Raw genomic sequence first — 22,619 nt, 5'->3', positions numbered from 1 at the left:
CCGTAACGCATGATCCCGTGGCTAACTCCTTAGTCACATTGAGCTCATTATGATGATGCATTACCGAGTGGGCCCAGAGATACCTCTCCGTCATACGGAGTGACAAATCCCAGTCTCGATTCGTGCCAACCCAACAGACACTTTCGGAGATACCTGTAGTGCACCTTTATAGCCACCCAGTTACGTTGTGACGTTTGGTACACCCAAAGCATTCCTACGGTATCCGGGAGTTGCACAATCTCATGGTCTAAGGAAATGATACTTGACATTAGAAAAGCTCTAGCAAACGAACTACACGATCTTGTGCTATGCTTAGGATTGGGTCTTGTCCATCACATCATTCTCCTAATGATGTGATCCCGTTATCAATGACATCCAATGTCCATGGTCAGGAAACCATAACCATATATTGATCAACGAGCTAGTCAACTAGAGGCTTACTAGGGACATGTTGTGGTCTATGTATTCACACATGTATTACGGTTTCCAGTTAATACAATTATAGCATGAACAACAGACAATTATCATGAACAAGGAAATACAATAATAACCATTTTATTATTGCCTCTAGGGCATATTTCCAACATTACTACTCTTTAGTAACTGAACCAGTATTAAAATAGCGAGGGGTTGCTATGAACACTAGTAAAGTACACATCAATAACATGTATATCAAATATAGCTTTGTTCACTTTGCCATCCTTCTTATCCACCAAATACTTGGGGCAGTTCCGCTTCCAGTGACTAGTCCCTTTGTAGTAGAAGCACTCAGTTTCAGGCTTAGGTCCAGACTTGGGCTTTTTCACTTGAGCAGCAACTTGCTTGCCGTTCTTCTTGAAGTTACCTTTTTCTTCCCTTTGTCCTTTTACTTGAAACTAGTGGTCTTGTTAACCATCAACACTTGATGCTCTTTCTTGATTTCTACCTTCGTCGATTTCAGCATCGCGAAGAGCTCGGGAATTACTTTCGTCATCCCTTTCATATTATAGTTCATCACGAAGTTCTAGTAACTTGGTGATAGTGACTAGAGAATGCTGTCAATTACTATCTTATCTGGAAGATTAATTAACTCCCACTTGATTCAAGCAATTGTAGTACCCAGACAATCTGAGCACATGCTCATTGGTTGAGCTATTCTCCTCCATCTTGTAGGCAAAGTACTGTCAGAGGTCTCATACCTCTCGACACGGGCATGAGTATGAAATACCAATTTCAACTCTTGGAACATCTTATATGCTCCGTGGCATTCAAAACATTTTAAAAGTCCCGGTTCTAAGCCGTAAAACATGGTGCACTTAAACTATGAAGTAATCATCATACCGAGCTTTGCCAAACATTCATAACGTCTGCATTGCTCCTGCGATAATTCTGTTACCTAGCGGTGCATCAAGGACATAATACTTCTATGCAGCAATGAGGTTAATCCTCAGATCACGGACCAAGTCCGCATCATTGCTACTAACATTTTTCAACTTAGTTTTCTCTAGGAACATATCAAAATATAAACAGGGAGCAACAACGCGAGCTATTGATCTACAACATAGTTATGCAAATACTATCAGGACTAAGTTCATGATAAATTAAAGTTCAATTAATCATATTACTTAAGAACTCCCACTTAGATAGACATCCCTCTAATCATCTAAGTGATCACGTGATCCAAATCAACTAAACCATGTCCGATCATCACGTGAGATGGAGTACTTTTCAATGGTGACCATCACTATGTTGATCATATCTACTATATGATTCACGCTGGACCTTTCGGTCTCAGTGTTCCGAGGCCATATCTGCATATGCTAGGCTCGTCAAGTTTAACCTGAGTATTCTGCGTGTGCAAAACTGGCTTGCACCCGTTGTAGATGGACGTAGAGCTTATCACACCCGATCATCACGTGGTGTCTGGGCACGACGAACTTTGGTAACGGTGCATACTCAGGGAGAACACTTTTATCTTGAAATTTAGTGAGAGATCATCTTATAATGCTACCGTCAATCAAAGCAAAATAAGATGCATAAAAGATAAACATCACATGCAATCAATATAAGTGATATGATATGGCCATCATCATCTTGTCCTTGTGATCTCCATCTCCGAAGCACCGTCATGATCACCATCGTCACCGGCGCGACACCTTGATCTCCATCGTAGCATCGTTGTTGTCTCGCCAACTATTGCTTCTACGACTATCGCTACCGCTTAGTGATAAAGTAAAGCAATTACAGGGTGATTGCATTGCATACAATAAAGCGACAACCATATGGCTCCTGCCAATTGCCGATAACTCGGTTACAAAACATGATAATCTCATATAATAAAATATAGCATCATGCCTTGACCATACCACATCACAACATGCCCTGCAAAAACAAGTTAGACGTCCTCTACTTTGTTGTTGCAAGTTTTACGTGGCTGCTACGGGCTGAGCAAGAACCGTTCTTATCTACGCATCAAAACCACAATGATAGTTCGTCAACTTAGTGCTGTTTTAACCTTCTCAAGGACCGGGCGTAGCCACACTCGGTTCAACTAAAGTTGGAGAAACTGACACCCGCCAGCTACCTGTGTGCAAAGCACGTCGGTAGAACCAGTCTTGCGTAAGTGTACGCGTAATGTCGGTCCGGGCCGCTTCATCCAACAATACCGCCGAACCAAAGTGTGACATGCTGGTAAGCAGTATGACTTGTATCACCCACAACTCACTTGTGTTCTACTCGTGCATACAACATCAACGCATAAACCTGGCTCTGATACCACTGTTGGGGAACATAGTAATTTCAAAAAAATTCCTACGCACACGCAAGATCATGATGATGCATAGCAACGAGAGGGGAGAGTGTGTCCACGTACCCAGGCCCGGTCCTGAGATTTCGGAGGCCCGGGGCAAGATATCAAAAAGGGGCCCTAAAGCCATATAAATATATATGTTTTTTCTATTCCAATTGCAAATTAATACTCATTTTACACTACAATTTATGTTGCCTTGCCATCTCAACTATTCAAAAAAAGGCCACATAAAAGTTGGTTGCTTGTTTCAGTTGATACTTATATTGTTTTTATTCTTTTCAATCGATGCTTTTTTTATTAGGTGAATTAGTTACTGTTCTGTGCCAACTCAAATTTTTATCATCCTATAATATTTCGCTAGGTCATTCTTCAACAGTAACTAAAGCTAATTCCTTGAATCCTTAGCAGAAGTACTTTCTTTATTTCTGGGGAAGCAGTAGAAGACTTTTCTAGGACTCAATCAACTCATATGCATGTTTTTTCTTCTCTTTGTCGGATGGATACTTTCCAAGTAAATTAATAGCATTCTTGCTAAGTAGCACACACATATGATACAACAAATTAAGAACACTTCTAAGTAAATAAAAAATGCCAAGAAAGCGACATGGAACAAGGTACCTTGATGGCTTGAAAATAGAACTTGCAAGCTTTTGCTGCTGCGTACGAGTCACGAACAGAAATCCCAGTTTCCCTTTTCTATTCCCAAACAATACATTAAATTGGAGTGTGTGAGAGATATGTACCCGGATTAAAACTTCATGAACCGAACAATCATACCAGACTATATAAAAAGAAGAGGAGGTTGATGGAATCTTAAAAATCGCATTACCTTCGTCCACTAATCACGTCCAGCAGAGGAAAATCACAATTAGACGATGCGGGTGACATGACATTGAACTTGGCATTGGCATGGCCGATTCATTGCCAATTTTGGAAGAGAAGAAATAGAAAGACGAGAACACCACTCGCGTGAGGTAAGGCCATAATTAATCGGTTTGTTACAGTTCTTTCCATTTTTGATTGAGAATTGATTAGTCAATCTGTTACATGGGAAAGAATTCTTTCCTAAACGTCAAACACATAAAAATCAGTCCGTCTTTACATGGCAAATAATTCCTTACCTTTTCTAGAATCAGGCGATCTGTCAACACAGGAAATAATTATTTCCAAACAAAATTACAGTTCTTTCCTAAACATCACACACATAAGATAACCAAGCCATCGGGGGCCCCTTCCTACTCGGGGGCCCGGGGCGGCCGCCCCTTCTGCCCCCCCTTAGGGCCGGGCCTGCACGTACCCTCGTAGACAGAAAGCGGAAGCGTTAGCACAACGCGGTTGATGTAGTCGTACGTCTTCACGATCCGACCGATCAAGTACCGAACGCACGACACCTCCGAGTTCAGCACACGTTCAACTCGATGACGTCCCTCGAACTCCGATCCAGCCGAGCTTTGAGGGAGAGTTCCGTCAGCACGACGGCGTGGTGATGATGATGATGTTCTACCGACGCAGGGCTTCGCCTAAGCACCGCTACGATATTATCGAGGTGGATTATGGTGGAGGGGGGTACCGCACACGGCTAAGAGATCCAAGGGATCAATTGTTGTGTCTCTAGGGGGTGCCTCCCTCCCCGTATATAAAGGAGTGGAGGAGGGGGAGGGGGCCGGCCACCCTTGGCGCGCCCCGTGAGGAGTCCTACTCCCACCGGGAGTAGGACCCCCCCTTCCATGTTGGAGTAGGAGAGGAGAGGGAAGGAGACAGAGGGGGAAAGGAAAGGGGGGCGCCGCCCCCTTCCTTGTCCAATTCGGACTTGGGGGGGGGGGGGGAGGGGCGCGCGGCTGCCCCTTGGACACCTCTCCTCTTCCACCACTTGGGCCCATGAGGCCCAATAACCTCCGGGGGTTCTGGTAACCCCCTGGCACACCGGTATATATGCGATAACCCCCGGAACCATCCCGGTGTCCGAATATAGTCGTCCAATATATTAATCTTCATGTCTCGGCCATTTCGAGACTCCTCGTCATGTCCGTGATCACATCCGGGACTCCGAACTACCTTCGGTACATCAAAACACATAAACTCATAATATAACCGTATCGAACTTTAAGCGTGTGGACCCTACGGGTTCGAGAACTATGTAGACATGACCGAGACACGTCTCCGGTCAATAACCAATAGCGGAACCTAGATGCTCATATTGGCTCCCACATATTCTATGAAGATCTTTATCGGTCAAACCGCATAACAACATACGTTGTTCCCTTTGTCATCGGTATGTTACTTGTCCGAGATTCGATCGTCGGTATCTCTATACCTAGTTCAATCTCGTTACCGGCAAGTCTTCTTTTACTCGTTCCGTAATACATCATCCCGCAACTAACTCATTAGTTACAATGCTTGCAAGGCTTATAGTGATGTGTATTACCGAGTGGGCCCAGAGATACCTCTCCGACAATCGGAGTGACAAATCCTAATCTCGAAATATGCCAACCCAACAAGTACCTTCGGAGACACATGTAGAGAACCTTTATAATCACCCAGTTATGTTGTGACGTTTGGTAGCACACAAAGTGTTTCCTCCGGTAAACGGGAGTTGCATAATCCCATAGTCATAGGAACATGTATAAGTCATGAAGAAAGCATAGCAACATACTAAACGATCAAATGCTAAGCTAACAGAATGGGTCAAGTCAATCACATCATTCTCCTAATGATGTGATCCCGTTAATCAAATGACAACTCATGTCCACGGCTAGGAAACTCAACCATCTTTAATTAACGAGCTAGTCAAGTAGAGGCATACTAGTGACAATATGTTTGTCTATGTATTCACACATGTACTAAGTTTCCGGTTAATACAATTCTAGCATGAATAATAAACATTTATCATGATATAAGGAAATAAATAATAACCTTATTATTGCCTCTAGGGCATATTTCCTTCACGTAATTCCCCTTGTCCACTGGTATTTTACTTGCTCGGGATTCGATCGTTGGCATCTTCATACCTAGTTCAATCTCGTTACTGGCAAGTCTCTTTACTCGTTCTGTAATACATCATCCTATAACTAACTCATTAGTCACTTTGCTTGCAAGGCTTCTTATGATGTGTATTACCGAGAGGGCCCAAAGATACCTCTGCGATACTCGGAGTGACAAATCCTAGTCTCGATCTATGCCAACTCAATAAACACCTTCGGAGATACCTGTAGAGCATCTTTATAATCACCCAGTTACGTGTGACTTTTGATAGCACACAAGGCATTCCTCCGGTATCCGGGAGTTGCATAATCTCATAGTCGAAGGAATATGTATTTGACATAAAGAAAGCAATAGCAATAAAATTGAACGATCAATATGTTAAACTAACGGATGGGTCTTGTCCATCATATCATTCTCCTAATGCTCGAGTTATTAAATGACAACTCATGTCCATGGTTAGGAAACCTTAACCATATTTGATCAACGAGCTAGTCAAGTAGAGGCTCACTAGGGACACAGTATTTTTTTATATATTCACACATGTATTTTAGGTTTCCGGTCAATACAATTCTAGCATGAATAATAAACATTTATCATGAATAAAGAAATATAAAAATAGTAACTTTATTATTGCCTCTAGGGCATATTTTCTTCAGGTGCGACCATCGCTGGACTTTGGCTCCGTAGGAAGAACCCCTCCGTTTGCTCATCTTGATCTACTTCACATGGAAGACTCCATCGACTCCTAGCTAGTGCTTAGTTTGCTTATCTTTATAAGGCTTATAGTCTTTGGTGCTTGTAAGCTGCTTCGGCAACACTTTGTATCTGCTGTTTTTTCTTTTCTGTTCTTGTCAGCGGCTGTTCGCAGTTGTTAACTGGTTGTACCGATGGCCTTTTGTATCCCTGGCCGGTTGATGGTTTGTTAATTCAAAGTCGGGTTCTTTTTAAGCTTTCGTTCTAAGAAAAGACTGATAGCAGCTGCAGCTGCATTGAGTGCCACTGCTTGCCGGCAGCGCCGATATTATGGCCACCACCTGGATCTGGTAGGCGGGCAGGTCGCACTCGCACGTGGCGTGCAACACCCAAGATCAGGACTGCCCGTCGTCATAGGCGAGGGTTTGGAGCGAAGTGACATGCATGGATACACAGTGACAGATAGAGGAGACAGGGAATAGCTACGTGTGAGGAGCAAGAAGCGAGCGAGTGATAAGAGATAGGCACGGAGGGAGGAAGCAGGGCAGGATGCCTCTGTGGCCACTCGCCCGTCATACGTGTGCTGCGCGTCGCAGCGACGCGCGGTACTGGACGACAAGGGCGACGACTTGGAGATAGACGGCCCCCTCGCCGCACCTGCCAATATATGCCTCCTTGGTCCTTCCAGCAAGCCTGCATGTTTTCTTCCCACTGCTTCCCTAATTAATTAATTCCTTGCTAGCCCAAAGGACAGGATTGGACGCGCACGCGCCCTAGCTGCAGCCTGCAGGACGGAGACGAAGCCCGGCCGCTACGGTAATATACTGCTGCTCATTCGTTTGGTGCTCCGTTTTGAAGTTATGCTTGTCTACTAGTCAGTTCCATCACGTCATGTTATGTAATTGGTATCTTCTATATCTAAATAGCTAGCCTTCACTAAGCTATTTCGCTCAACATGTAAGTATGTCATCTCATCATTCAACAAGCATGGAGAAAGACCCGCCACAACATGCAACCATGCATAATAAAAAGGCACCTCAACATGCAAACATGCATGGGAATTTAGATACTATTATGTTATTTATATTATACAATTAATAACCAAACACCGCAAATCATTTTTTTAGTTTTAATTCTCATATTATTTCATACATATTCATGTTTCATACCACCAATTCTCACTGAATATATATTTATATTATACAATTAATATCCAAACACCACAAACCATTTCTTTTTGTTTTAGTTCTCATATTATTATCGTACATATTCATGTTTCATACAACCAATTCTTACTGAATATATATTTATATTATACAATTAATATCCAAACACCATAAACCATTTTTTTAGTTTTAGTTCTCATATTATTACTATACATATTCATGTTTCATACAACCAATTCTCACTGAATATATTGCAAAACATTTCTGCAATAACATGCGGGGTATCGTCTAGTATAAGTAGAGGCTAAGACTTTCTTATGTCCAACTTCATGCTAGGAAACACAAAAACTAAGGCGGTTTAGAATTAGTTAATGCTAAGAAACACAAAACGTAAGGCGGCTTAGAATTACAGCAACCTAAAATAAAATAGGTAGTGTTCTTATGTTCATCATCCGCCAATGACTTTTCTAGACTTCTAGAATGGCAACCAACCAGTAACTACTCTCTCCGTTTCATAATATAATAGCATTTTTCAAACTATATTAGTTTAAAATCCGTTCTTATATTATGGGACGGAAAGAGTAGATCTCAACACTTACTTGCCAAAGCCGCACCATCCACACCGTCCTGCCGAAAAGCAGCGTGGGCAAAGCAACGAAGCACCCAAGCGCGATGCTGGCCTTAACCTTTGGCCCACAGTCGTGCATGGGGCAGGACTTTGTGATGCTGTAGCCTGTAGGCGAAGTTAACGCTCGCCGAAATACTCGCTGGTTCGAGTTCAAGGTTGCGCCAGTGGAGATCGTGCGCTAGTTTGAGTTCGAGGTCGCCGGAATTCAGAGCACAAGAATCTATGAGGTTGGCCACCGCCGACGCAATATGTGCGAGCAGCACCTGCAGTATTTTATGGCGGTGGCGGTGGCGGCTGCGGCGGCCGCGACTAGCAGTAGCTGCACCCACGAGCTCGCGCGCGAGCCGGATACGGCGGCTGGCGGCTGCCATGCTGGCCGGATTGAGGGGCTGCGACGACGTCCTGGTGCGTGGTGGCACTTGGTGCTCCCGATGGGCTCAAAGAGCGGACTTTTTTTGTCACGGACAAGAAGTGAAGATTGGTCAAAGAGGAAGCTAATGTGCGAGCCTCACATTCATTTTAAGCCTAGTCATTGTTGAAAGTAACTTAGATAGGTAACATGCATATTTTTTTAATCTATTTTATTATCTTCATTGTGAATTCATTTTCTTTAGGTACGTCATATTACAGTAACATATTTAGGCTAGGCATAGTGGGTGATTTTAAAATTAATAAATATGTTAGATAACTATCAATTCAAGGGAAGTTCATTGTGCTAATTCCAAACAATATAATACTCTTGTTAGAGAATAAATAAAACCCAAATCAAAATTCCTAGATTTTCCATCGTCCTAGTTTTTTGTGTGGGGGATCGTCCTAGTTCATTGTACCATGGATCACACGATCTCCTCACCACAATTGGCTATTATTGACATGCATGCATGTTGATGGGGTGCTTATCAGTTGATTTGTATGCACCAACGTTTAATGTGGTTCAGAAACTATTACTGCATTCATTCATTGTTATAAGATGTTTTGGATATTTCAATATGAATTACATACAAACTGAAATGAGTGAACAAACACATTAAAATGCATCTATATACATTTGATTCAAAAAAAGTTAAAACATCTTATAATAATGAACGAATGGAATAATTGTTAGTGACATGCATGCCAGTGGAGCCCTTCTCAGTTGTGCATGTCCCCTAAGAATTAGCATTTGATGTAGTTCCAAAATCTTTACAGCCTATATACACTAAATATGCATCTTCAAAATAGAAGTTGGCTTCCTCCCCCCTGCACACCAGTGCTCGTATGCATTTCCCTTTGTCCAACCGGTATATCAAACTCACACTCTCTACCTGAATAACATATGCAGAAGAAAATGAATACAACCATGGAAGCACAAGTATGCAAAAACTACACAGAGCGTTGGGTCAACAAATATGTGGAACCAAGGAAGAGCATAGACCGTGTGGAAGGTTTTGTCATCGTCGCGGCTGTGTTTATGATCGCCCTTGCCATTCTCTCGCCCAGGAGGCGTCAATCTCGGAGCATCATTATAAGATATGGAGTGGGCGGAGTGTTTATATTGTCCTTCCCACTTCTCTCCTACACTGTGGGACTGATGCAGGCCGGGAAAATTAAAAACGAGTTGTACCCGGTGTGGGCAATGTTTCTGGCCATGCTTTTCGGAGGCACTAGCTCAATGTCTGTCCAGAAGCTCGATCAAAACAAGCAACCCATGAAGCTCTATTGTGATTGTCTCTTGTTCACGATGTGCGCCAGCACGGTATTAGGTGGTTTTATTTATACATTCGGTATGAAGCATAGTTCCAGTCGCCTTGTTCCTTTCATTGGTTGTTTGTTCGTCGTGGGATTTCTATTGGGAATTAAAATGGCCGAGCAGTGGGGTGCTGCATTCTTAGCAAGCAAACCATCATCGGACAATGGCATCAAGTGGCTGGCCCGCTACATGAAGGGTGAGCACAAACTCAGCACATCCTACGACCCTCGTACCATGCAGGGATACAAGTACCCGGTTCTAATCCATTCTGGGCGGGCAACAATTGGAGAAAATGCAATAACACTGGATAACATTTGGTGTGACAACATCGGTATCTTGTCATCTTACTATAGTGCTCCTATCCGTCGTCTCAAGGATCTGTGTCTCTCATTCGCATTGTTCCATCTGGTGGTTCGGCGATACTTTGGCTACACTTGTCCTGAATCTGGGCTTGACAAGACTCGTGATCTTGTTCTTGATGGGCTATTGCAAACAGAACAGGACTATGAAAGAGCATTTCAAGTGATTGAAGCAGAGTTGGCTTTCCTCTACGATTTCTTCTTCACCAAATATGCCTCCATAATGTATGGCAACGAGCTAAGGTATTATGCTCTTTCACTCACCCTCACATTGGTCAGTATAGCGGCTGGTGCATGGTCTCTTAGTGTTTTGAACCGGCACGGCTCTATTTTGGACAGTCGTTTTGTAGAAACCAGCACAAAAGATGTCCTGGTTACCCTAATAGCGTTGGCTGCACTTTCGGTATCTCAGTTCCTGCAGATATGGTCTTACTGTGTCTCTGACTGGGCAAAACTATCCTTTGTTTGTAAGTACGTAGCACATCCATCATGGCAAGGGAACACCCGTATTGAGAAGCTTCTTTTATGTTATGGACGACCTCACAAGTGGCTTCGTTATTGGCGCAACACTATTGGCCAATACTCGGTTCTTGATTCCTTTAGTTCCAGCTACCGGTGTCGGTTGAAGCATCTCCTTCCAACTGAGAAAGCAGGCAAGCCTGTGGAGTTGCCAATGCAAGTGAAGAGGGCAGTGGCACGGACTATCAGAAACTCAACAAACGGCCATCTTTCACATGGAACCTCCGCACTAATGAGACACAGCATGATTGATGAACTATGCGGTGCATGCCAGATCAACAATGAATATACACTGACCGACACCATACTGGCATGGCATGTCGCGACTAGCATCTGTGAGATCTCGGATACAATCAAACACCCACACGATGTGCACCCGAATCAAGTTGTCGCCACTATCTTGTCCAAGTATTGTACCTACTTGGTCGCCTTTGCACCAACGTTGCTTCCAGGCAGTGCACCAGAAACAAAGTGTGCTCTCGATGAGATGGTAAAAGAAGCAAAAGAAATGCTACATGACCTCGTCTCTCCAAGGGAAAAGTATGAAAAACTTAGTGAACTAGAGTATGTCGTAGGTGGTGGAAGAAAATTGTTCACCTATGGTGCTGTGCTGGGGAAAGCGCTGGAGAGCATGGACAATCATGCGAACCGGTGGGACCTACTGGCAGATTTCTGGGCCGAGTTGATGGTGTATATTGCCCCATCTAACAATGTAGCTGGTCACATAGAACTTCTTGCGGAAGGAGGCGAGTTTGTGACTCACGTCTGGGCTTTGCTCATGCATGCCGGTATTTTGAGCGTCCCAGTACTACAATAATCCCCTAGACCAAGGTCTCAAGGCGAGGCTGCAAGGAGCTACACTCAGTCTATGTGTATCCATCACAATTTGTATATTTAAGGCTTTGCGTTTATGATGACATTGCGCTTGTTGGTTTGGTGTAATATTGTGATTATGTGTTGTATTTCCTGTCTGAAACTCTATAATCTGGTGTACGCTTGTACTACTAATGGTACCATGTGGCTTGGTTATGTATGTGCCATGGGTCTGTTGCAGCCGGCTGGAGCAGGATTTGATTTTGTTGCTTTGGTTGCACAACGCCTCGTGGAGTTGTGATATGAACTATTTTTTGTTGGGGGCTTGATTGTTTTCGTTGCACTAGGGATAAGATTTCTTTCATATTGCAGGCAAACTGTTTTATGATTGTGCCCCTGGAATCAGATGTTTTGGGCTCAGGCTAGTTGCTCCCATTTTGGACTCACTATACAGTTGAATTCAAAACGGTAAGCAGAGTCATTGTTCTTCATAAAAGCAAAAGAGTACATACAGGCTGAGGTTAACTTAGGGATGTAAACCGGGTCCTATTTAAGCCCACTTATGATCTATCGAGCTAGCAAAAACTAACTAAACGTGACTTGTGGACGGCGTTTATTGCATCATTTACATCCCTTATATAGCATGATTGGAACTCTGAAATTACTGCCAAATTATGATGAAACTGCCAAATTATGATTGGAACTCTGAAATTACTGCCAATATTTAACTTACCAAAGTTGTGCCTGTGGCTGTGGAACTCTGAAATTACTGCCAAATTATGATGACGAAGGACACTGAGTTGGTCACCACATATCAAGTTATAATTTGCGAACTCCTAATTAGTGGGAAACTTATGATGCATGAAGTCTCTCACATGACCTTACCTTTGCTGCTGGGGATATAGCATTTAATTATTGTCTGCTTTGTTCTGTTGCAGGTAAGGAGAGGTGCTGACAGAGCAGAGATATATAGCTTGGCTTTCTCAAATAATTTACAGTATTTGGCTGTATCTAGTGATAAAGGAACAATTCATGTGTTCAATTTAAAGATAAATGTTGGTTTGACCACAAATGATAAGCCTCTGCCAGCTCCAGACGCTGATGTTCCCCACATGAGTCCATCATTCTCCTTTATTAAAGGTAAATTCCTAATCATTCAGATATCTTGAGTTGCATACATCTTCTTGTTTGCAATAATGAAGTTATTCTCAGCTTCTTGTGTGTTTAATGTCATTACATGTAATTCGCTTGAAAAAATCATCTTCATAACTTACAAACCAAGAACTAAGCTTTTATAGTTAACGTATAAATGGTGAGTTGCTCCTGTTATGAATTAAATTGTAGCAAATGCTGTATCAACCGTATTCACTGCTGCATACTATGTATTTCCTTTCTTTCTATTGCAAGTAAGACTAAAGAACTGTTGACGTCCAATAATGAAATACACTTTTTTTTGGCGGAGTTTCCCCATTACAACAAGCCTTTTAGCTTTTCAGATTTGTTTGTGGCATTTTCTACTTAAATGAAGGGTACTGAAAAACGTTTTGGTTAGCTGTTTCTCTGAGCATGTTTGACACTGCGTATAATGCTTGATTGGTTTACTGTGTAGTTAGTATACATAAATGTTCTTTAGGTTCTAGTTCCCATGATAATTTTTGCCCCGTACTCCTTATCTTTCTCCAAGTTACTGCTTTACATATCTTTTGATATGTTCTTTTGCTCGAAGCTTGGAAATGAGCATAGCATGATTGGTCTGCACTTGTTGGTGTCTTGCATTTGGTTATGTTCTGTATTTTGATGGTTTAGAGCATGCACAAACTAAATATTTTTTGGGTCTTGAGTGCATGTTTAGGTGCGAGTGGGATTGCATGAAGTTGACCTGGATCTTGAGATTGAAGTGCTGAAGACACTTTTCAGTTTTTCATCTATTACTAAAGCATGTCTATTTCATTGATGGCAGGTGTGCTACCTAAATATTTCCACTCGGAGTGGTCTGTTGCTCAATTCAGGCTCCATGAGGGTGAGCAATACATCGTCGCATTTGGCCATGAGAAGAATACCGTGGCAGTTGTTGGCATGGACGGAAGGTACATACATGAAATTAAACTCTAATTCTGGAAATAAAAGATTAGATTTCCAACAATTGGTCTTTGTATCTATTTTTTTTGGCTTGCAGCTTCTACCGGTGCCAGTTTGACCCAGTCAATGGAGGAGAAATGCAGCAGCTGGAATGCCACAATTTCCTAAAACCATCAGATCAACCGTAGCAAGATAATAAAGCAGCAACTATTTGTCTGCATTGTGTGCCATGGCTGTCTGTACAGTATCTCTGTAAGCTCTCGGCTCACCCGAGGGCTAATGTTATGTGTAAATATATGCCTTTGGTGACGATGCCATAATGTGCTCTGTGGAGGGTCAGAAGGAGCCTTGTGCAGATGAACAATGATAGAATGCATCTTTTATCTATGAGTGTTCGATTAACAATACTTTTGCTAGTTGAATTTTACCAATGTCCTTGGCATGAAAGTCTTTCTGCTAAGGTCTCTTGTTGCTCTTCAAATAAAATTGAAATGACACATCTCTTGAGCTGAACTGCAATGAAGAGCGCAAGACTTGCAAATGTACCACTCCTACGAGTTTTGCATTCCCGAGTTCTTTGACTATGATGCCATAATGTTCTTCTCATAACTCGCAACACACCTTCAACGCGTCCCTGCCACGCATCAGCCCAGCAGCCAGGGTACCTTGGGCCACTTGCCCCATGTTTGTGACACTTCTTGCTTTCGGCATTCCTTACCGCGAAAGTCAATGGCTTAATCCCCAAGTGAGCGTACATAAATTTTCATAGTATAAGGATCAATTTTTGAGGTAAAATTATTGTTTAGTTGCAAAAAATAGTAATCCCTCCATTCCATATACTTGTCGTAACTTTAGTTCAGCTTTGGTAGAAAGTTGTAGTAGAGTAAAGCCGCGACAAGTAATATAGATTGGAGCAACCATTTATAGTTTAAATTAATGGATAGTCATCAATGCATTAAATCTTCCTAATTTCAAAGCATGAACGTGTAGTAAGGTATGTGAGAAATACTTAATAATTATTGGCCTATTAATAATTTTTTTGCATGGTAATACGTGTCTCATTCATATCATAAAGATTAAAGTATAAGTCACGTAAGGACCGACATGACAAAACTAAAAAGATAGCAAAACATATCTGAGCTTGATACCAACGCCCATCACCTGCCTCCGGCACCACGACAGCCGCCACCGAAGAAAAGAATGATGGATCACCTCCTCACCCGAGCTCGACGCGGCTTCATCGCTGATATGCAGCTTTGCGGACCTCCAAGGTGGCTCACCAAAAGTGAAGCCCTTACCGTTGAACGAATCAGACCGGGGCAACACCCCGGACACGCTATCGAACTCCAGATATGGCACCCCACCGCGACTAAGACGTTGCAGAAGGAAACCATACCTGCCATTCACGAACCACGAACCCAGCACATGTTCCGTCTTCCAGATGTCGTCGATGCAGACCACAATCTGCATCCGCTCCTGGACTACCTCCCAAGCTCCGCGCCGATGCTGGAGCAAACGTCGTCACAACGGCGGAGCCCGAGGACACAGGTCCACCACGAGGATGCCGCCGCCGCCACGCCATCCTTGCTTCAACAGACTGGTTTCCAAATCCATCCCCAACCATAGGACCGATGGCCATGTCAAGGAAGGATTTGAAGAATCTTTATTCAGCGCTGTCATTGTCGCCGCCGAAACAAAGACAATGAACAACATATCATAATTCATGGTAGAATAATTTATCGAGTATCATATTCCTCGAGTATCATACCTTGGATACATCTCTGTCAGGTATTTACGTATAAATTTTACGTCGGGATATGTACACATATATTTCACGTTGGGTATGTACAAATAAATTTTACATTTTGGTATATCACATAAATTTCACGTTGGGGTACGTACATTTATGGGTATATACACTTAAAAATATTTTACGAGGACTTGAGTATGTACTTATGGGTATATACTTTTTTTTGCACATATATATTTTTTACGGGGACTTGAGTTTGCACTTAAAAATATATTTATCATTGTCATACTTTAATTATCATTCAGGGGTATATGTTTTTGGATATATATTTCTTAGGTATCATTTCTCTCAATCGTACCTTGGGTATATTATTTATATGTTTCTGTTATATACCTACTATTATATGTACACAAATTCTTAGTGTTAGGTATATGATACCTAGGACAAAATCTTTCTACATGCATGGCAGTATCTTTTTATTTTTAGTAGCCAAAATATAAAGATGGGTGCAGCATATGTGTGTGCGCGTTGTATTCTGGTTACGAATACAAGGCAAAAGCAAGAGAGCATAGACAAGGTATTATAATGCGTACATATTTATAAGGAAACTAGGATGCCATTTTATAGATGGAAATAAATTGCAAGGTATTATAATAACATGCATTATTATGGCAGGTATGGTATTCAACAATATTTGGAAAGTGATCAATCGTATGGGCCTTACCTGCATGGTGCCTAGGTGCCTGGGACAACGGATCTTATCGTAACAGTAGGTTGATAACATTATTTCTTATAAATATCATTGTGGAGCTAGGAGCCGAGCTGATTAACAGTAGGTAGATCCGTGTGGGACAACGGATCTTATCGTAACAGTAGGTTGATAACATTATTCTTGTTGTTTAGAAACGAGTCTGAATGCTGGTTGCTGGGCCACGCTAAAACAGTGGCAATGCTGAAACAGAGTTTCGGTTCCAATTATTGACCTGCGCAGTGTAGTTTAGTGTAGGGCACAAAGAGAGAGGCCTCCCCCTCCACCTTCATTCTGCTAGACTGCTACTCCAGCTTCCTTCGTGTTCCAAACCAGAGCCGGAGATCAGCCAGCCTCCACCCTCCGGAGTCCAGACGAACGTCCCTCTCCTGCAGCCGCACCAGGACGTACGCTCTTCAGTGGTCACCGGTAAGATCTCACCTCAATCCATTCATGCATACTGGAGCTAATTCTGCTGCTGAACGTGCACAAACCCACTCGGTCGTGCACAATATAGCAGATTGTCTTGAAGTCTAGCGGGTGATATTTTCTCTTTTGCCGCACGATATAGCAGGTTATCTTGGGAAATCTAGTTTGTGATATTTCGGAAATCCAATTCCGGAACCTGCCAACCAAAAATATTTTTTGTATTTTTATTTAAAAAATTAGATGTGGTCATTGTCACACTCAAATGTTACCTGCAAATTTTGATGGGAAAAGGTTAAGCATTTTGACATATGCAAAAATAACAAGTCGAACACCAAATGTTATACTTAACTTTTTTTCCACCGATGATGCGCTACTATTTGTTTCACTTGAAAATTGTCAAGCATGCTTGCTACACTAACAAAAAAACATAAAGAATCAGAATTTTAATATTTATTTAGAAATTACTGATTAAGGTTCCAACAGGAAAAAATACCACACTATCCTAACCCAGTAACCACGACTCAAGACCCCAATAGGTGCATGTTGTTTATTTCAACACATGGCATCCCATCCTTGCTGCCACATATCATCCTTCCCACCCTCTCCGACGGTAGGCTCAGTGCTCACACAATCATAACGCGTTTAAATGTTGTCAATCCTAAGGCGTATATCTCTTGGTACAAGACGAGAGATCTGGTTTTTTTTTCCGTGAGGTTTTGGCAAGACGTGCATGCACAAATAGGTGGTTTCTTTCATGCTCAATGCTTGTTTTCCGAGGTATTCCTTTCCAATCCGGATCAAAACCAGTGTGAAAGAAAGACGGATCATGCATTACTGACTAAGGTTGCACCCTTAATAGCATTTTTAAAATGGTTAACAAGTAAAATAACATCATATCAAATTCTACACATATACAACATGTTAAATATGAAGTTAGAGTTTAAATATATGAATATTTTTTAAAAGCATTTGATAAGTACTGGAGGTTGATTAACCCAAATATCATAGGGGTTTTGCAAAAGCAAAAATCTGACTTAAAACTGACTTGCAGGTTGATTACCATAATTATCAAGGGATTTTCTACAAAAGCAAAAATCTACCTTAAACTGAACTGTTGTTTGATTACCAGAAACATCCGAGGGTTTACTACAAAATAGCATGGTGGACTAAGAATATCACCTTCCTTTATTAATAAAAATTAATAGATAGGTTAATTAAAGGATTAAAAGATATAGACAGATAAAATACAAGATCATTGTAGCCGAAACTTGCAGCGTTTTACACGTCAGACTCGCTGTTGTCTGCTGTCGCAACTTTCATGTGTCAGTGCGAAGCTCAACAGCAAAGTAGAAGGAAAAAAAACTAGGGCCGGTCATATATAGGGGCTATTTGGATCGCACCGGTGTTGGCCCTGCCAACTGCGGGCGTGCCAATTAATTGGCGACCGTTTTGGCCGCCCGCATCTGGCCAAAATATTAGCGTGAAAGTGAACTAGTACAGCTAAAGAATGCAGGGCGTGCCAATTATTCGGTGACAATCCAAACGCGCCCGCACGAGCAGGTTAACGCCAATTTTTTGGCAGGGCAGCTCGGGGCGTAGATCCAAACAGGGTCCTAATCTTCGAGGGGCCATGGGCGAACTAGAAAAAGGGCCCATCTATTGTTAGTGGAGTAAGAAAATTGTTTGCTTGCATACATGTATACTTAAAAAAAACTCAAAAAATGTACAGTTCAAAAACTACTCAATGCATGCATATTTGATTTACAGAAATGATAAATCCTGAACGTTCGGATTTTAAGCATGGCAATCCGAACATTTTTCGTGGCAATTTTAGTTCATGCAAGGTTGACAAACATGACAATTTTCTGACAAAAAACAAACTGGGGCAAAGTTGCCATGTTTTAACAACTGAAGTTGCCACCTCACGTCAACTAAAGTTAATATAAAAAATGTTTGGGATGACAAATTGGACCGGCCCAAATGCCCACAGGAGGGTCCCCTCTCCCGAATGCCATTGGAGCCCTTGTCAGTTGTGCATGCCCCCTAAGAATTAGAAAAATGCATCTTCAAAATAAAAGCTGGCTTCCGACCCCCATGCACACCAGTGCTCGTATGCATTTCCCTTTGTCCAATCGGTATATCAAACTCACACTCTCTACCTGAATAACATATGCAGAAGGAAATGAATACAATCATGGAAGAAGTATGCAAAAACTACACAGAGGGTTGGGTCAACAATAATCTAGAACCAAGGAAGAGTGTACACCGCGTGGAAGGTTTTGTCATCGTCGCGACTGTGTTTATGATCGCCCTTGCCATTCTCTCGCCCAGGAGGCGTCAATCTCGGAGCATCATTATAAGATATGGAGTGGGCGGAGTGTTTATATTATCCTTCCCACTTCTCTCCTACACTGTGGGACTGATGCAGGCGGGGAAAATTAAAAACGAGTTGTACCCGGTGTGGGCAATGTTTCTGGCCATGCTTTTTGGAGGCACCCGCTCAATGTCTGTCCAGAAGCTCGATCAAAACAAGCAACTCATGAAGCTCTACTGTGATTGTCTCTTGTTCACGATGTGCAGTGCCACGGTATCAGGTGGTTTTATTTATACATTCGGTATGAAGCATAGTTCCAGTCGCCTTGTTCCCATTGGTTGCTTGTTCGTCGTGGGATTTCTATTGGGAATTAAAACGGCTGAGCAGTTTGGTGCTGCATTGTTAGCAAGCAAACCATCATCGGACAATGGAATCAAGTGGCTGGCCCGCTACATGAAGGGTGAGCACATACTCAGCACATCCTACGACCCTCGTACCATGCAGGGATACAAGTACCCGGTTCTAATCCATTCTGGGCGGGCAACAATTGGAGAAAATGCAATAACACTGGATAACATTTGGTGTGACAACATCGGTATCTTGTCATCTTACTATAGTGCTCCTATCCGTCGTCTCAAGGATCTGTGTCTCTCATTCGCATTGTTCCATCTGGTGGTTCGGCGATACTTTGGCTACACTTGTCCTGAATCTGGGCTTGACAAGACTCGTGATCTTGTTCTTGATGGGCTATTGCAAAGAGCATTTCAAGTGATTGAAGCAGAGTTGGCTTTCCTCTACGATTTCTTGTTCACCAAATATGCCTTCATAATGTATGGCAATGAGCTAAGGTATTATGCTCTTTCACTCACCCTCACATTGGTCAGTATAGCGGCTGGTGCATGGTCTCTTAGTGTTTTGAACCGGCACGGCTCTATTTTGGACAGTCGTTTTGTAGAAACCAGCACAAAAGATGTCCTGGTTACCCTAATAGCGTTGGCTGCACTATCGGTATCTCAGTTCCTGCAGATATGGTCTTACTGTGTCTCTGACTGGGGAAAAATATCCTTTGTTTGTAAGTACGTAGCACATCCATCATGGCAAGGGAACACCCGTATTGAGAAGCTTCTTTTATGTTATGGACGACCTCACAAGTGGCTTCGTTATTGGCGCAACACTATTGGCCAATATTCGGTTCTTGATTCCTTTAGTTCCAGCTACCGGTGTCAGTTGAAGCATCTCCTTTCAACTGAGAAAGCAGGCAAGCCTGTGGAGTTGCCAATGCAAGTGAAGAGGGCAGTGGCACGGACTATCAGAAACTCGACAAACGGCCATCTTTCACATGGAACCTCCGCACTAATGAGACACGGCATGAGTGATGAACTATGCGGTGCATGCCAGATCAACGATGAATATACACTGACCGACACCATACTGGCATGGCATGTCGCGACTAGCTTCTGTGAGATCTTGGATACAATCAAACGCCCACACGATGTGCACCCGAATCAAGTTGTCGCCACTATCTTGTCCAAGTATTGTACCTACTTGGTCGCCTTTGCACCAACGTTGCTTCCAGGCAGTGCACCAGAAACAAAGTGTGCTCTCGATGAGATGGTAAAAGAAGCAAAAGAAATGCTACATGACCTCGTCTCTCCAAGGGAAAAGTATGGAAAACTTAGTGAACTAGAGTATGTCGTAGGTGGTGGAAGAAAATTGTTCACCTATGGTGCTGTGCTGGGGAAAGCGCTGGAGAGCATGGACAATCATGCGAACCGGTGGGACCTACTGGCAGATTTCTGGGCCGAGATGATGGTGTATATTGCCCCATCTAACAATGTAGCTGGTCACATAGAACTTCTTGCGGAAGGAGGCAAGTTTGTGACTCACGTCTGGGCTTTGCTCATGCATGCCGGTATTCTTGAGCGTCCCAGTACTACAATAATCCCCTAGACCAAGGTCTCAAGGCGAGGCTGCAAGGAGCTACACTCAGTCTATGTGTATCCATCACAATTTGTATATTTAAGGCTTTGCGTTTATGATGACATTGCGCTTGTTGGTTTGGTGTAATATTGTGATTATGTGTTGTATTTCCTGTCTGAAACTCTATAATCTGGTGTACGCTTGTACTACTAATGATACCATGTGGATTGGTTATGTATGTACCATGGGTCTGTTGCAGCCGGCTGGAGCAGGATTTGATTTTGTTGCTTTGGTTGCACAACGCCTCGTGGAGTTGTGATATGAACTTGCTTTTGTTGGGGGCTTGATTGTTTTCGTTGCACTAGGGATAAGATTTCTTTCATATTGCAGGCAAACTGTTTTATGATTGTGCCCCTGGAATCAGATGTTTTGGGCTCAGGCTAGTTGCTCCCATTTTGGACTCACTATACAGTTGAATTCAAAACGGTAAGCATAGTCATTGTTCTTCATAAAAGCAAAAGAGTACATACAGGCTTAAGTTAACTTAGGGATGTAAACCGGGTCCTATTTAAGCCCACTTATGATCTATCGAGCTAGCAAAAACTAACTAAACATGACTTGTGGACGGCGTTTATTGCATCATTTACATCCCTAATCAAGCTAACTCCTCTTCTTAGCAGTACCAACACACATGGACTGTTTGGAAGCTCAGACACACAATGCGAATGTCTTCATGGTTGTGCGACGCTCAGGGTAGCAAATCTTGGCGACAGAGTGTCACGACCTGGGTCCTGGGTTGGTAACAGGATAGTAGCGGGTAGACAGTTCGGGCCTGCAAGCCTATTTGATGTCTGGCTTGGCCCATGTATTGAACCTGTGTGTTGCCTGACAGGAGGCATCGATGATGAACTGAACTGTAGCATGGCTGCATGGCTACTTTTCCCTCCTCCATTGCTCTTCCTCCTTTATTTCTCTTTTGATTTGTATTCCCATTGTATCCAAATTATGACCCGAATCCTCTGTGCGTGACGCCGGTGTCAAGGATCGTAACATCCAGACAGGAGGCTTTGCATGGAGTGGAGGGCGCTGCCTTGTAGTGACCTGTTCTGTGCAAAAGTCGTTGCCTGATAGCTCCAGCTCAGTCGATTGACAATTTGAAATGTTGGGCATTTTTTAATATAACCGGGGAGTCGACACCTTCGTTAGCAGCCTCCCTCAAAACATAATATAACAATTTCTTAATTAGTATTCACGGATCAGACCGTTGACGGTTGCTGGGAGCTAGCGATTTGTTTTCTGTTTCTTTGTAGAGTAGGCCGTTGTCAAAGCAGTCTGCTTGAGGAAATGATTTTCCATGTGTTTGTGGTGGGCCGCCTCCACGTACCTACGCTAATCGCAGGTCCGAAACTACTCATCGATACGGATGAGGCCCCAGTTAGGTGGACTGGTAATCCATTGCCTGATCGAGCTAACTTTGGCATGTTGCACACTTTCCACCCAGAGATCGTAAGATACGTTCTTAGCAGCCCGGCCCCCATATGTGCATGATGACATGAAACAAAGAACTTGTTTAATTAGCAGCCATGAACCAACCACTCATGATGGCTGCCTGCGGGGCTATTTTTCTTCCTATTTTCTGTTTTTTAGCAGGCTATTTTCTGATTTTAGTACGCAATTGATGGAGGAGGTGAGGGACACCGTA

General features: G+C 42.8%; 3 protein-coding genes across 3 annotated transcripts; all 3 read left to right on the top strand.

Annotated features, from left to right (window-relative positions):
• The first annotated feature begins 6,973 nt into the window (after positions 1 to 6,973).
• On the top strand, positions 6,974 to 11,897 carry LOC123080450 (uncharacterized). The gene is made up of 2 exons (XM_044503378.1): positions 6,974 to 7,279; positions 9,579 to 11,897. Exon 2 carries the CDS (start codon positions 9,585 to 9,587, stop codon positions 11,679 to 11,681), a length of 2,097 nt encoding a protein of 698 aa, XP_044359313.1. The 5' UTR covers positions 6,974 to 7,279; positions 9,579 to 9,584; the 3' UTR covers positions 11,682 to 11,897.
• A 682-nt stretch (positions 11,898 to 12,579) lies between these two features.
• LOC123080449 (autophagy-related protein 18a-like) lies at positions 12,580 to 14,269 on the top strand. Its single transcript, XM_044503377.1, has 3 exons — positions 12,580 to 12,817; positions 13,638 to 13,764; positions 13,854 to 14,269. The coding sequence occupies exons 1-3, from the start codon at positions 12,790 to 12,792 to the stop codon at positions 13,942 to 13,944; spliced, it is 246 nt and encodes an 81-aa protein (XP_044359312.1). The 5' UTR covers positions 12,580 to 12,789; the 3' UTR covers positions 13,945 to 14,269.
• A 2,189-nt stretch (positions 14,270 to 16,458) lies between these two features.
• On the top strand, positions 16,459 to 21,155 carry LOC123080448 (uncharacterized). The gene is made up of 2 exons (XM_044503376.1): positions 16,459 to 16,683; positions 18,860 to 21,155. The coding sequence occupies exon 2, from the start codon at positions 18,866 to 18,868 to the stop codon at positions 20,945 to 20,947; it is 2,082 nt and encodes a 693-aa protein (XP_044359311.1). The 5' UTR covers positions 16,459 to 16,683; positions 18,860 to 18,865; the 3' UTR covers positions 20,948 to 21,155.
• Positions 21,156 to 22,619: the final 1,464 nt, after the last annotated feature.

Source organism: Triticum aestivum, chromosome 3D (genome assembly GCF_018294505.1).
Source record: "Triticum aestivum cultivar Chinese Spring chromosome 3D, IWGSC CS RefSeq v2.1, whole genome shotgun sequence".
Classification (NCBI taxonomy): domain Eukaryota; kingdom Viridiplantae; phylum Streptophyta; class Magnoliopsida; order Poales; family Poaceae; genus Triticum; species Triticum aestivum.
The sequence above is the reverse complement of the archived record's forward strand: the minus strand, read 5'-3'. Positions and strand labels throughout refer to the sequence as shown.